This window comes from Lichenostomus cassidix, chromosome 26 (genome assembly GCF_008360975.1).
Source record: "Lichenostomus cassidix isolate B80296 chromosome 26, HeHo_3.0, whole genome shotgun sequence".
Classification (NCBI taxonomy): Eukaryota; Metazoa; Chordata; class Aves; order Passeriformes; family Meliphagidae; genus Lichenostomus; species Lichenostomus cassidix.
In genome coordinates this window covers 926,936-942,464 of record NC_139506.1, presented here as the reverse complement: position 1 = coordinate 942,464, position 15,529 = coordinate 926,936, and the positions used below count along the sequence as shown (strand labels likewise).

Below are 15,529 nucleotides of genomic sequence, written 5' to 3'. Positions count from 1 at the left end.
AAAAAACTACACATTTTAATAAGGAAACGTGCAGTGAGAGGGACGCACTGAGGTCCTGCCAGCAGGAACACCGGCAGAGGGAACAGAGCCCAGGCTGTCTCAGGCCTCAGCTGTCCCCAAGCCCAGGATCTTCTTGACATAGTTCTGGACGTTGACGTGGAGCTGGGGGGCTGTAGCGGAGAAGGTCTCCATGGCCAGGGCCCGGGTGGCCTCTGAGCCACCCCACATGGCTCGGTACAGGGGCAGCGTGTACTTCTGCTTCCCCTGCGGAGACACAGCATGGTCACAGCCCAAACTCCACCCCACATTGTCCCCAGCACAATGGCTCCAGCATCACCCTGCTCTTAGCCAGGCACAGAGCACATGGCAATGAGACTGGGTGGCGAATGTTGCCATGGGCAGCTCTTGGCACCACGGCACCTGGAGAGGGGAGAACACCTGGACCTTGGAGAAAGAGCAGGCCCTAAGAAGTTCATGAAGTTTAACAAGGCCTAGTGCAGGGTCCTGCACCTGGGTCAATACAGGATAGATGGAGGGATGGAGAGCAGCCCTTTGGAGAAGGACTTGGGGATACTAGTGGGTGACAAACTGGACATGACCTGGCCATGTGCTCTTTCAGCCTGGAAAGCCAATTGTGTCCTAGGCTCATCCCCAGCAGCGTGGGCAGCCTGTGAGGGGGAGATTCTGCTCTCTCCTCCATTCTCATGAGACCTCAACCCTGGAGCACTGCATCCAGCTCTGGAGTCTCCAGCACAAGACACATGGACAGAGTATGTCCAGAGGAGCCCATGGAGAGGCTCTGAGGACTGGAGCCCCTCTGGTCTGGGGGCAGGCTGGGAGAGATGGGGCTGTTCCCCTGGAGAAGAGCAGGCTCCAGGCAGACCTTAGCGCCCCTTCCAGTGCCAAAAGAGCTGGAGAGGGACTTTGGTTAGAGCCTGGAGTGACAGGACAAGGGAGAATGGCTTCCCACTGCCAGAGGGCTGGGTTAGATGGGATATTGAAAAGAAATTCTTCCCTGTGAGGGTAGTGAGGCCCTGGCACATCCCTAGAAGTGTTCCAGGCCAGGCTTGGATGGGGCTTGGAGCAACCTGGTCTAGTGGAAGGTGTCCCTGCCCATGGCAGGCATTGGAACAAGATGAGTTTTAAAGTCCCTCCCAACCCAAACCATCCTGTGGGACTATCAAAAGGAAGAGCCAACCCCTGTCCCTCTGGCACTGAAGGTACTCTGCCCCGTGCCCATCTCAGCCTGTCTCTCTGACACGTTGCTGGGCACAGCCACCACTACCCAGGGACAAACCTGGCTGTGCAGGAAATCCTTGACTTTGCTGTACTCAGCCTCCAGGTTATTCTTGAGGACGATCTGGCACCAGCGCAGTCGCAGCTCAGCGTTCTGGGCCTTGGAGATCTTGGGGTACATTTTGCTCAGCCTTTTCACATTGCCTGTGAGAGGGGAGTGGTAACCATCCCCCACTGGGCTCTGCCCCAGCTCCCAGGGAACCCTGTGAGTCCATCCCAGCTGTGCTGCCAATTCGCTGAGATGCTCCCAGTCTCAGATCAGCACTGGACCCTCCCCAGGCACCCCCTATCCCCAGCTCTGGAGCACTCCAGGCACTTGCTGGTTTTGGGCAGGAGGGTGCTTGTGTTGCCCAGACTGGGCAGCCCTGCAGGGCCATGTGCGGGTGGCTTGGGGTGGCAGCACTAAGTGGGGGAAGATTCCTCAGCAAAAACAGTTGAGGTGACATGGGGACATGACAGCCCAGCGGAACCAGCCTGGGGACAGCAGGACTGCACGTGTCCCCATACATTCAGGGACACGCTTCCCCTGGCTCTTCATCCCCCATCCCACTGAGGCTTTCCTGGCACCAGGACCCACACAGCAGTTGGAGAGGGGCTGATGGCCCCACATCCATGTGTCCCCCTCATGTGCCCTCACATCCCTGGCTGACTGGCAGGACTGGGACACATCACCCTGTATCTCCTCTGGGCACCAGAGCCCTGGGAGTGACCAGGTGCTCACCTTCAGGGAGGGGGGATTTCTGCAGGATCTGATCCAGGAAATAGACCAGCTGGTATGTCCTCCAACCCGTGATGTCCACAGCCTCGATTGCCTCCATGTTCAAGCTGTCAGCTGCCCAGAGCTCTGCCAGCTCATCTGCTGGCCTCATCAGCTGCTGCCCCGGCGACAGGTCAGGCAGGTAGGGTGGCCAGCCCGGCGTGTTCAGCCAGCGGTCAAACTCAAACCCTGCAGCGAGGCAAGAGGGAGAGCTGGGAACAGATCCCTGAGCCCCACATGAGGTGCTGCTGCCCAGACCCCCCACTGCCTTCTCCCAGTGCCACCAAACCTGCCTGAGGACAGTGACCACCACAGACTAATGGGGTGAGGCCGTGCAGCCACATGGGCTCAGGGGTGTGCTTGTTATGAGCCCCACCTCCACCAGCAGGATAAGCTGGCTCCAGCACAGAAAGCCTGCCACACCTGGATCCCCAGCAAGGCTGGGCTAAGCCCAGAATGCTGGCTGAGCCTGATCTCAGTGCTCACCGGACTCACCGGGTTGAGTCATGGACACCCCAAGAAATAGCACTGAGCACAGAGCAGGGACTGGGTTTGGATGGAAAAATTCAGGCTGAGCCAGCACATGCTCAAGACTGGGCTAGTGCCTGATCCCAGTTGGCCAGTGCTGCGACTTCTCCAACAGAGCCAGGCCAGCAGCAGCAGAATCTCCAGTAATACACACAAACCAATGTGCAAAGGAGGGAATATGGGTGGCTCTGACCCCTGCAGGTGCAGGACTGTAAAGTGGCAGCCCCTGTTCCGTGGCCAGGATGGCACTGTGCTAACCTGGGATGGAGTCCACGCCTTTCTTCTTCAGCTCTGGGAAGTACTCCAGGAAGAATGCGAGGGTGTCATCTGCAGTGATGCTCTGGAACTTGAACCGGTTCACGTAGGCCTGCAGGGACAGATGGAGCTGATACCAGACACTGTCACCCCAGCAGTGCTGCCCAGCCCTCTGCGTGCTTCATCTCATGGGAGAACCCATTCCAGTGCCCTACAGGGGCTGCCCAACACCCTGCATCCCCTAGGATACCCCTCAACTTTCCCAGCACCTGCTGCTAGTATGAAGCTAAGCTCTCCCTTCATCTTATTCCCCCATTAACATTCCCATTTCTCACCTCTGCTTCCTCTCCCCAGCCACCCTCTCAGCCTGTCCTCAGGGTCCTGCTGTGCCCTGGCCTCCTGCCATGGAATTTTGGATGACTTTGCAGCTCACACCCACCTGGAGGAAGGCATCAAACTTGCTCTGGTTGCCCACAAGATGGGCCAAGTAGCTAACAAAGCAGTACCCCTTCTCATAGGGCGTTTCATTGTATGTGTCATCTGGATTGATACCTAGAAAAAGGCAAAACCCTCAGAAATCCTCTGCCCACCTGTGGAACAACACAGCCCTTGTGTGCACTGCGATTCCCCCTTCTGTGCTGGGCACAGCCTGTCCATCCCCCCTGCAGCCATCACCTCTCCCAGGTCCCACCACCCATGCTGGGGTTATTGCCAGCCATGGAACAGCCCAGCTTCCCCCCCAGCCCACCCATCCTTGTCCCAGGGACACCCCACAGACCTGGCTCGATCACCACCCGCAGCTTGTTGAGCGGATGGTCCTCCCCCGTGGCGTCCATGTGCTGGCGCAGGAGGGCTCTTCCCGTGGCAGCCTCCAGGCAGGTGTAGGGCAAACCTGGGCAGAGACAAGCGGAGGCGTTCGGGGAGCCCAACCAGCCCCCTGCGCACTGCGGGCACAGCGGGCACTGCGACGGGAGAGGAACAGCATCAGTGCATGAGTTGGAAGAGCAGGAAACCAATACACATGGAGTCGGGATGGCAGAGCTGCAGGGAGGCAGTGCCACCCAGCCCCGGACAGCAAGAGGCTTTTAGAGCCATTTAAATTCATACAGATGCAGCAAATGGTGCTGGGAGCACACGAGCCTCTGGACAGGACTGCATGTCCAGGGGGAGCTCAGGACAGCTGGTATCAGCTCCACAAGGGAGCTGCAGGACAAGGAAGGTGAGGCTGGGCAAGGACACAGTGCTGACATCCCTGGCAGGGGTTGCAGGATCTTTCCATCTCAGAGCAAAGGCTACCAGAAATCACAGACTGGTTTGAGCTGGAAGGGACATTAAAGATCATCTTGTTCTACCCCCTGCCATGGGCAGGGACATCTTCCACTAGACCAGGTTGCTCCAAGCCCCATACAACCTGGCCTTGGACACTTCCAGGGATGCAGCAGCCACAGCTTCTCTAGGCAATCTGTGCCAGTACCTCCCCAACCTCACAATATGTAATCTAAACCTACTCTCCTTCAGTTTACAGAACCCCCCTGGGCCTGCCCTTCACCTCTTCTGAGATGCAGTGCAGGCTCCATCCCCACAGGCTCTTGGGGGGACACATTGAACTGTTGGCCCCAGACCCACACAGGGCTCAGCACTCCACAGCCAGGCATGGCCACGCACCGTAGACCTCGGTGGAGATGCGTCTCTGAGCGTACATGGTGAAGCCCTCATTCAGCCAGAACTCGCCCCACGAGGCATTGGTGACCAAGTTGCCAAACCAGCTGTGGGAGATCTCGTGGATGATGACGTCCACCAGGGAGCGATCCCCAGCCAGCAGGCACGGCGTGACAAAGGTGAGGCAGGGATTCTCCATGCCGCCAAAGGGGAAGGAGGGCGGCATGAACAGGATGTCATACCTGCCAGGGAAGGCAGGGCTCAGACCCCCCTGCTCCTGCAGACAGGGCTGGGGACAGAGGGCAACTCCCTCCCTGGCCCTGGGGTACCAGATCCTTCAGGAACCTTCCCGCCATACCTGCCCCAAACATAAGGTCCAAAGAGTTTCTCTCCAACCACCAGGAACTCCTCAATCACCCCATCATACTCCTTCTTGGCAGCCTCAATCAGGCAGGGCTCAGCCCAGACGCGGCTCCTGGCCAAGTGTGGAGAAGAGGAAGTTTAACCATTAGGGGACTTTCACCTTGTTGCCTCATCAGACAGAAATTGCACAGGTTTATTCCACAGAAAAATAAAACCCTGCTGATAAAGGCATCTAAAGAGGCCAATAGTGCAAATGTCTGTGATTTCTTTCCTTGTCTGAATGTCAAAGGGCTTTTATACGGCTGCAGTGGCAGCCAAGAACTTAAGAAAGCACCAGCCTGTGAGGAAACTTGGGACACTCTGTGCACAGCGACCCACTGCCCTCATTCACAGGGTGCAGGGTGACATGAGCAGAGCCAGGGACCCTCCTGAAGATGAGGGGACACAGCACCAAGGCTCCTTCTCACTCTCCAGCATGAGAAGGACCCTCATCCCCTGAACCCACAATCTGGTGACACAGACAGAGACTGACTGTGCCATGTTTATGACAAGTGCCTCTGCTCTTGAGAGCCCCACAGAGCAAAGAGAGGCAAGAGATACTGCCACGGCAGCTTCACCATGCAGCTCCCACAGCTCTGGGATCCTCCTGAGCTCCTTACCGTGGGCCAACATCAGCAGACACAATGTCCCCAACAACCAGAGCGATTAGGTAGGAGGGGATTGGCTGGGACATCTTGAATACAAAGGTGTTATCCTTCTGCTTCTCCCAGCTCGTGGCGCTCATCACAGCTGTGAAGCCCTCGGGAACCTGAACGTGTGGATAAACCATCCATTAGATCCACAGCATACACAGTGGGAGGCCAGCTAAGCCAGCTGGGACGCCACAATGTCTGATGGCAAATGCATCCCAGCCTGAAGGTGCCAGGTCTGTGATGCTGCAGGCTTTGGGAAGCAGTGCAGTAACACCTTGAGCTCCCACTTGGGATCCCAGCTGCATCCCTGCAATACCAGGATACCTGGAGCTGCCCCAGGTGTTCCTGGAGGTACTAGGAGATAAGGAAATGCTGGAGCTGCAGATGTGGAAGGGCAGAGCATGCAGATCCCTCAGCTGCTGGCTCCCCTCCCAGTTCTTGCACAAGAACTCATTTTTCCTGTTCCCAAGCTAATGTAGAACCCACAGCCAACCCACCAGCCTGGGCTGAGCCCAGGGAGACTGATCCAGTATCCCTTATCCCCACCATGGGTTGAGCCCCATGTGCCACAGGGTTTCCTTGGTACAGAGCATCACACCAGAGTTCAGCAACAGCCCCACCCCATGCTCACCCTGTGGGGGCAGAGGGGCTCTGCCCTGAGAAAGCAAAATGAATGAATCCCAGCATTGCCAGCTGATGCCACTACATGCCATTAGCACCGGCTTGGTGTCACACCAGCAGCCAGCTTCCCTTGCCCACAGCAGGCCAGCATGCTGCTGTGGCCCAGTGCCAGCGTCCAGACAAGGAGGGAATCTGGATTATTTAGTCCCATTTTTGGGGATCAGCAGCTGCTCCTTCCTGGAAGTTGGCCAGTCCCAGAACTACCACCAGGACAAAGCACGGCCCAGCATCACCACCCTCCTCCTGCTGTTTCCCCCCAAACTCAGCTCCCCCTGCTACAAACGCCAGGAGCTCCAGGCAGGATGGTTGGGCTGGTGCATGCACCCACTCCTGCGCACCAGCACTGCAACTGGGGAGAGGCAGGAGCAGCCTTGGGCTGCTTGTCTTCATTTAAAGGGGCAGAGAAGACAAAAATCAGCCTGAGTACAGATGAGTGATTTCGCAGCTGGGGCCTGAGGTGCAGGGTTTGAAGCAGTGTCCCTGCTGTGATGTCCCAACACTTCGGCACATCCCTGCAAGGGACCTGACAGCTCAGAACCACAGAACAGCTTAAGCTGGAAGAGACATTAAGGCTCACCCAGTGCCACCCCTGCCATGGGCAGAGACACCTTCCACTATCCCAGGTTGTTCCAAGCCCCATCTAGCCCGGCCTTGGACACTTCCAGGGACCCAGGGGCAGCCACAGCTTCTCAGGGCACCCTGCGCCAGGGCCTCCCCACCCTCGCAGAGAACAATTCCTTCCCAACATCCCATCTAACCCTGCCCTCTGGCAGTGGAAAGCCTTTTCACCTTGTCCTGTTACTCCAGATCCTTATCCCAAGTTCCTCTCCAGCTCTCCTGGAGCCCCTTTAGGCAGTGGAAGGGGCTCTAAGCTCTCCTCAGAGCCTTTTTTTCTCCAGGCTGAACATCCCCAGCTCTCCCAGCCTGGCTCCAGTGCAGAGGTGCTCCAGCCCTCAGATCATGTCCATGGGCTCTTCTGGACTTGCTTCCCCAGCAAACTTTGCACTCATGGAGAGTTTCACTCCCACTAGGTGTGAGGGAACGGCTGGGGCAGCTCTGGGGCTCCACTTACCTTCACAGTGGCTGAGTAGGTGAACTTGACTGATGGAGTGTCGAAGCAGGGGAAGAAGGACCTGTTGAGGACAGCCTGGCCCTGTGTGTACATGTAGGGCTTCTGCTTCCCTGCCGTCTGCTCGGGGGACAGCCAGCACACCTGGGGAGGGACCAAGAGCCCACTGAGGGGCTGCTCCTTGTGGAGGGAGCTGGGAAGGGGCTTCTCACACGGGGGGGGGGGGGGGCTCTGCCCACCCTAGGCCTGGTGTCCCCTGGACCCCACCTAGCTCCCCCTGGGTCTGGCTAGTCCATACCCAGTGTCCTCCAGGTCCATGTGGGCCTGGGTGTCCCACCGGGCCCAGCGTCCCTTCCATCCACCCGGTCACTCCTCGGGCCCGGTATTCCCTCGTCCCACCCCCTGCTCTCCCCGTGCCCGATGTCCCCCAGTGTCCCCCGGTGTCCCGCCGCTCACCCCGGGCCCCTCGCCCGCCTCGTAGTCGATGAGGAGGGTGAGCAGCTGCCCGGCGCGGGGCGGCTGGGGCAGGGCGATGTGCAGGGCGCTGCCATAGCTGGCGAAGGGCCGGCTCTCCACGGGCAGCTCCTGCCCCGCAGAGTCCCCGGGCCCGCCCGGCGGCGGCAGGAGCGCGGCGCGGCTCACGGCCAGCGAGGGGTGCGAGTCCAGCCGCAGCTCCTGCCCGGCCGCGTCCCGCTCGCACCGCAGCTCCAGCCGCGCGCGCCCGCGCAGCCTGCCCGCGCCCGCCGCCGCGAAGGTCACGCGCAGCTCCAGGTGCAGGTGCCGCAGCGACCACGAGCCCGCGCTGCTTGCGGAGGCCGCGTCCCGCACCGGCGCCATGGCCCGCGCAGCCACCGCCTCCTGCACCGGGGCCGCCATCGCCGCGCCGAGCCGGGGGCGGGCCGGGGGCGGGCCTGGCGGGGGCGGGCACGGGGCGGACCCGGCAGCGGGGAACGGAGAGGCGGGGGAGCCGTGGCGGGGGCGTGGAGGGACCCACAGGGGCATTCCTCGGGGATCCATGGATGGGCGATGGAAGAGACCTATGGGGAGATCCCTCGGGCATCCATGGGTTGAGAATGGAGAGGCATCTGTGGGGTGGATCTATAGTTGGGGGATCCGTGAGAGGGGCTGGAGGGGAGGTGGGGTGGCATGAATGTTAGGGGGATGTAAGGGGATCTGTGAGGGACCCGTGGGGTTGCGGAGGGAATTCGGGAGGAGGGGGAAATCCGTAGGTTGGGCGGACTCAGGGGGATATGGGGGAAATCAGGATGGGAGGAATTCGTTGGGGCGAAGGATCTAGGAGGATCTATGGGCAGGGATCCATGTGGGGAGGGAGGGGAATCCAGAGACTGGGAATTCATAGATCAAGAGAATTCATGGTGGGGCATCCCTGGACAAGAGCGCCCATAGGGGTCCAACATGGGGATCCATTGGAAGGTTCATGTCGGGCTCCACAGGGAAAGGATGGGAGAGGAGAGACCCAGCACAGGGGTTCGTGGGGAGATCCAGGAGGAACTCGAGGAAGAATATAGATGCAGATCCATGGGAAGATACAATGGGGGCGGGTGCGTCCAGGGGTCGGGGATCCATGTGGGATCCAGGGGAAATATATGGAGGATCCAGAGGGAGATGCATGGGGAAGAGATCAAGGGCCAGGGGTGAGGTGGGACATGATCCAGCAGGGGAGTCAGAGAGGGATAGAAGGAGAGATCCATGGAGGGGAATCTGAGGAGTGGGGACGATGGGGTCGGGGCCCATAAGAAATTCGTGGGGGTGTCCATGGGGGATCCGGTGGGGTACATGGGAGGGAACAATGCCAGGATCCAGAGGGAGGGGATCGAGGGATGACCCACGGGGAGGGAACTCTTGTGGACATCCAGAAAGAGTCAAGGAGGGATATAGAGAAGGATCCGTGGGGGATCTACGGGGTCCGGGTGTCCATGGGGGATGCATGGGAAACCCGAGCAGCAGGTGTTCCCTAGGGAATTGGGGGGGGTCCATGGGGTTTCCCCGGCTCAGGCTCCGCTGCCCGTTCCAGGCGCCGCGTCTCGGCAGCCGAGAGGCACCGGGGGCACCGGGGGCCGGGCGGGGCTGCCCCCAGGGACCGAGCGGAGCAGAGACGGCCGCACAGCCGCCTCTCGGGCCCGGGGTCGGGGCAGCGGGGGCCGGGCGGGCACCCCGGGCGACCGGAGCGGCGGGGCCGGGCACGGGCCTGCGCGACTCCTCCCCCGGCCGCCGGCCCGGCCCGCTCGGGTCCCCCGGCCGCGCTGTCACTCGGCGAGCGCCGGCGGCTCCGGGCGCTGCCCGCGGGGCCGGGCGGGACGGGGCGCAGCGAGCGGTGAGCGGGGCACCGGGACCGGGGCAGTGGGGCAGCTCCCGTGGGAGAGGGGACACTCGGGTGACACCCCGGGGGGAGCGGGGGCGGTGAGGGACATCCTGCGTGGCCCTGGAAGGCACAAGGGACACCCCGGCAGAGACCGGCTCTGATACGGAGCACCCCGACAGGAACTGGCGGTGACGTTAGGGGCCCCCCCGGTTGGGTCATCCTGCGGGGATCGGCGTTGACAGAGGGGACAGCGGGTGGTGACGGGGGACACCCCGTCGGAGACCGGGTAGACGTGGTGGGGGCGGCAGATGATGGGGAACACCCTGTTGAGGACCGAGGTGATGGGGTCATGCTGTGGGGAACAGCGGTGACACGAGAGACACGCTGGCAGGGACTAAGGGGGACGGGCAGCAGCTGTAGAGGCTGGCACAGCCTGACACTCGGGGCAGCCCCCCTGTCCCCTCTCCTGTGCCCCCCAAATGTCCCCACCTCTCCGCAGGGACCCTGTTTCAGCAGTGGGAGCTGCAGTGTGGCCGGGCTGGCAAATTCTTATGTCCCAGTGCCTTCGGTGTCCCCTGGATACCCCCAGTTCCTGTCCCCAGCAAAGGGGAGCTGCAGGAACACGGTGTGGTGCCTCCCCAGTTTAGTCCCAGGGAGCACAGAATGGCCAACTGGGGTGAAACTGAGGCACGGGGACTGCCGAAAATGTGTGTTCTGCTGCACCACATCTCCTTTCTACAGGCAGAGTAGGTTTGTGCTGGCAGATCCTGGTGTCTGCCCTCATTTCTGACATGGGAACATGGTACTGGGCTGTAGGCATCTATGCTTCCCATGGGGATGCTCCACCACCTGGGGTGAAGGAGCAATCCCCATGCTCCTTGGAGCTGGGAACGTTGCAGCCAAACACAGATGGCAGAGAACAGAGGGAAAACTTTGAGACGACTTCATCCCAGGCCGTGTCCCCATGGGACACAGATGTGCCATCACCCTGTGCGAGGGAAGCCACGAAGACCTGCAGCATGCATGTGCCAGGGTGACTCTTCCTGGATTCCACCCAGGAAAAAACCAACTGGGAGGGGAGCCAGGGAGTCTGGGTGTGCCGGGATGCCAGGCCCGCAGCCGGCCCTGCTGGATACCCGCGGCTGCCCAGGGCAGGCAGGCCCCAATGCAGGCAGGGGTTGCCCGTGGGTTTTGGGGCACTGCCCCTGTTTCCCGAAGGTTTGCCGTAGCTGCCATGCCATCATCCCTGGTGCCAGAGAGAGTCCGGGTGCTCCCAAGGGGGTTACAGGGTTGGGGGAGCTCCCTGTACTCCCCAGCAGCATGTGTTGGTGTCTGTGTTGTTGGAAGGAGGGGCTGGACTCCCCCTGTTTCACAGCCGGGGGAGCTGAGTCAGGAAATCCCGGCTGGCCCGGCCGGATCCTGGCTGAGTCATTTCGCAGGCGCTGAGTAAGTGTCCATGCCGAGGGGTGCAGGGTTCCTGCACTTCTTGGGGGGGGCAGGGGCTGCCCACACATGCCCCAGTGGTGTCCCTGACCCTGACCTCATGGCATTCCCAGCCCTGCCAGCCCTGTGCCTCAGTTTCCCCACAATGTTTTCCTAGGACTGGATGAGGCTCCTGGGACATGGACATGTCAGACATCCTGGCACAGAAGCTGGCTCCGAGAGGCCAGAGAGCAGGGAGACAGGTTGGGATGGGGAGCATGGGGCTGGATGAGCTCTGGCACTCACTAGGAGGAGAATGGTGTCCCCAAGACAGAATTTGGGATCCTCCTTCTGGTAAAGGGGGTCTGCAGTGTTGGTGTGTTGGGAGGGGGTTGGCATTGAGGAGAGGAATTGGGGGTGAAGAAAGGATGGGGATGAGAACTGGGATGGGAACTAAGATCAGAACGGGCACAGGGATGGGGATAAGGAAGGGATGAGATGAGATGCCTTGGGGGTGGGATAAGGATAGGGATGGGATGGGGGTAGGGCTAGGTTGGGGTGAGGTGGGGGTGATGACAGGAATAGGATGGGGACAGGGATGAGGCTGACAGGGCTGGAGCAGCGCTTGGGGTGCACGTGGGGACGTGGGGGGATTCAGGCCACCCCTGCAGGCAGCCGGATGTAAATAACCTACCAGGACACGAGGTTTCTTCCTGCTGCCCCCCCCACACTGCAGCCCCACGGACAGGAAAAAGGTGTTTCCGGCTGCGGATGGGAGCGGAGCCAGGAGCGGGATGTGAGGCCTGGGCCATGGGCAGGGGGATCAGGTGACCCCCGGGCTGGAGCTTGGGGTGCAGCCACTGAGCCCATGGCTGATGGGACCCCTGAGCTCAGTGGGGCCGCTGCAGCCCCCAAAGTCCTGGCTGGGCTAGTGGCAGGAGCCCCCAGCATAGGCCAGCACTGCTGTTGGGACAGTACATGGTGCCATTAGGCTGGAGCACCCTGTCCTGTCCCCAGTGCCACCGGCTGGGGCAGCCACCAGATGAGAACCCTGGGGACATGTTCCTTCTTTCTGGCTGGAGCAGGATCCTGTGGGAGGATGTGGGAGGAGGGTGCCTCTCCTTGCCTGTGACCCTTGAAGAGCCACTTCTGCTCACTGACCCAGCAGGATGTCCCCTCACCTGCATGTGCTCCCTGTGAGGTCTGGCATGCTCCAGCATCAGAAAAGTGCACATCAGCCTGGGCTGGGGACACCAGTATGGGACTGGGACATCTGTACTGGATGGAAGTCCTCAGCAATTGTTCCCACCAACATGTGACCCCCCCGCCACCTTGCTGCTGGCCAATGAGTGACAGGGCCCCCTCACCTGGCTGGGGCATCCATTTCATGGCAGGCAGGGCAGGGACAGCATCCTCTGTCCTTCCACAGCCCTTTGTGCCCTGTGCAGTGGGACAACCAGCAGTGACAGGGAGGGAGCAGCTGGGACCACAGTGGCTCTGTCCACTACCCTGTGTGTCCCCAGGGAAAGCCCAGCTCACGTCACTGGCCCGTCCTGGCTGGGCAGGATTGGTCCCCAAGCCGAGAGGAGTGCCAGCCCCAGGAGTGCTCTGCGGGGATGAGGCTGGTGGCAGCGCATGGGGAAACTGAGGCACAGGCTGCAGGCAGGTAGCACACTGCCAAAAATGGGGGAACTCCTCAAATGCTCCAGGTGACAGGTCAGTCACCAACCTGTCCCAACAGGCTCTGGTGGCTTCCCTGGTGCATTTGCCAGCACAACCCAAGCCCAGCTCATCAGCAAGTGATCTTTAATGAGCTTTGCCCAGTTGTGCTGCAGGGTCTGGGTGGTGCTATGGACATCGGGCACTTCTGTGGACTGACTGCCTGGATCATGAGATGCTTGGGGGCAGAGGGGCTGGAGGATCCCCTGGCATGCTGCACCCATGACCATCATCACAGGAAGTCACAATAACTGGGGAGAGCAGGATTTTAATTAACCAGGGTGGGGGAGGTCCTGGATGAGCGACCCAGGGAGGGCTTGAAGCTCTGCTCTATCCCAGGTGGGGTAGGAGCTGGAGTGAAGCTGTTTCTGGCTGTGGGACTTGGTTCCCCTGCACTTCTCTGAGCTTGTCTGGTCAATGCCCCATCCTGGCCCCAAATCACCTGTGGCACCATCCCTGCCCTCGGGACCTTTATGAGGAGCTCTGGGTCACCCCATCTCGGTGCTGGGTTCCCATGAGTTCCATTGAGGGATCACATCCTGCAAGTTCCCTTCCACAAAGGCTCAGCAGCAGGTCCTGGTGCCACCCTGACCCCCTGCCCTGCTGCCAGTCTGGGGGCACCGGGGATTGGAGTGCCCCAAAGCATTCCATGCTGAGGGTACAGGTGGGGACAAGCCAGCCATGCCCGGGGCCAGCTGGGGTAGTGGGACTGGTGTCCTGGCATCCTCTTACCGTCGGAGTGGGGGAATTGAGCTCCGAAGGTCTCAGCTGTACTGCGCGGAGCTCCGTGCTCCCTCGCGGGGAGCGGGTTTGGAGTGGGAGCCAGCGCTCGAGTTAACGCCTCCCACTATTTGCCTGAATTCCCTGGATTCCCCTGCTCTCATGGAGGAGCGGAGGTGGAAGCTGGGGGAGCTGGGTTTGTGCTCGTTCTCCCATCTTCATCCTCAGATCGCTTTCAAGGCCCGTGCGGATGCGGCCGGGCGGCGCCGCCTCCGGCAGCGGAAACTCCCCCTGAGCAGGGCAGGGCGATAAGTCACGACTTCTCCTCCACCCCTTCTCCCCCGCTTTCCCTTCTCCTCGCCCCTCTGGGCTCTCCATCCCCTCCTCGCTGCCTCCTGGGGCGTCCGTGCCAGGGGATGAGCAGTGTGGGGTGGGCGGGGGAAGGCAGGAGTGCTGCCATCCTCGCGTGGGCTGCTCGCTGCTGGCCGGCAGGATGCTCAAGGGATGATGGAGGGATGTTCCAGGGATACTTGAGGGATGCTGAAGAGATGTTTGAGGGATGCTTGGGCTCCCATCTGGGAAATCCAGGCATCTTCCAGATGTGATGGCACCATAATGGCTCCGTTAGCTGCATCCTTTGGAGGTGTACGAGGGTCGTGGGACAGGAGCTGCTGCCTGTGCTGAGGCTAGTGAGGGGTATTGGGGCCGGAGGGGCATTGCCAGCCCCTGCCAACCTCTTCCAGCCACATGCATTAAGTGACAGTCCTCAACTCCTTTGGAACATTGGCATTACGGACACACTTGGAGTTGTTCTGATAAACCCCGGGGATGTGGATCCCTCTGAAGTGGCGACTGTTGCAACATCACCCCCCCATCCCCCACCCCGCCTCCAGAGCGAGCAGGGAGGTGTTTGCCAGCAGCCACTGCGGATTTACAGCTCACTGGAAAATCCACTCATCCCATTAAGGGCTCCCTGTGGCTTTTGCTTTCCATTGCAAATAGCTGGTTATCCCAAGGGAAACCCCCTTTGGGTGCCAGTGGGTGTGTGGGGCTCTTGGGGCAAACCCCCTGGGCTGCAAGAGCAGAGTCGATTGTTACAGGAGGGATTAGGGGAGACTCGTCTCGCTTGGCCAGGTAAGACCAGACAGGGCGGTTTAGCTCATGCTGGGAATGGTCTGTGGTGGAAATGGCCGGTACTGGGGCAGGAATTGGGGGGGTCAGTTTGGAATGGGATCTATCCCATCCCAAAGTGAACTTTCATTCACTCGGTTTATCACCCAAAGCAGATTCAGCATCTACAAATGCCCCAGTTTGTAACTCGGCTGTGATGATGGCACATCCTCAGCTGTGTCTCTGCTCTTGGGGTTTAACCTCCAACTTTGCTGACATGCCCTGTTGCTGTGTCCCCAGTGATACCCATCCCACACTCCCAGTGACATTTAAAAATCCTTAACCTGCTTTGGGTGGAAAAAACCAAACCTTTTTGTGTACCCCCAAGACTCCACTCTGCCTGCTGTGTATTGAGAGAGCCGAGTGTTGGAAGGAGCAGACAGGTGGTGAGGGTCTCACCAGGGAGTGCTGGGGGTGCTGGGGATGCATTGCTGGTGCCAGGATGGGGGGGACAAGCTCAGCTTCCCCCTTGACCATCCTGACCACCTCAGCGCTCACGTACGCGTGCAAAGGCGACAGCATCTGCTTAGTTAATGTGTTTTGCAGCCCTGCCGTGCAGCTGCCTTTCTCCACCACCCCAGCAGCCAAGCCAAAATCTGTCAGGGGCTTCCAGGTTTCACGGGTCGAGGACCGGGGAGGCTGTTTCCGCACAGTGGTGGCGAACGCAGACACTGCGACATCTGGTCTTGCTCAAAATTCTCAGGAGCAAAGGGCCAGGTCTGTGGTGCCGCAGGAACATGGGGCCAAATAAATGATGCAACTGGCTCCATAGAGTTTTCGCCCAGACACAAGTTCAGCCGAATGCTACCGGAGCTGTGGGACAGCTCCTGGCTCAGGGCTTGATTCAGCACTGGGAGATCCTTGGCCCCGTGGCA

General features: G+C 60.3%; 2 protein-coding genes across 4 annotated transcripts in view; one reads left to right on the top strand and one right to left on the bottom strand.

Moving 5' to 3' along the window:
• On the bottom strand, positions 1-8,194 carry RNPEP (arginyl aminopeptidase). The gene is made up of 11 exons (XM_085082841.1): positions 7,757-8,194; positions 7,304-7,444; positions 5,518-5,666; positions 4,854-4,970; positions 4,502-4,737; positions 3,615-3,728; positions 3,276-3,388; positions 2,840-2,948; positions 2,018-2,242; positions 1,298-1,440; positions 1-264 (listed from the first exon to the last, which is right to left on the bottom strand). Exons 1-11 carry the CDS (start codon positions 8,174-8,176, stop codon positions 100-102), a joined length of 1,932 nt encoding a protein of 643 aa, XP_084938967.1. The 5' UTR covers positions 8,177-8,194; the 3' UTR covers positions 1-99.
• A 1,323-nt stretch (positions 8,195-9,517) lies between these two features.
• NAV1 (neuron navigator 1) overlaps positions 9,518-15,529 on the top strand; it is a 73,828-nt gene continuing 67,816 nt past the window's right edge. For 2 of the 3 annotated variants that reach the window (XM_085082957.1, XM_085082956.1), the window contains exon 1: positions 9,518-9,635. The gene's annotated coding sequence lies outside the window, so the exon portion shown is untranslated. The remainder of the gene's footprint in view (positions 9,636-15,529) is intronic. The other variant, XM_085082958.1, reaches the window with a different exon arrangement.

Coding starts and splice junctions, on each gene's coding strand:
- RNPEP (XM_085082841.1), bottom strand. CDS start 8,176: ATGGCGGCCCCGGTGCAGGAGGCGGTGGCTGCGCGGGCCATGGCGCCG. Junction 7,445..7,756: donor AGGCGGGCGAGGGGCCCGGG/GTGAGCGGCGGG, acceptor GTCCCTCCCCAG/GTGTGCTGGCTGTCCCCCGA. Junction 265..1,297: donor AGGATTTCCTGCACAGCCAG/GTTTGTCCCTGG, acceptor GTGTCTCCGCAG/GGGAAGCAGAAGTACACGCT.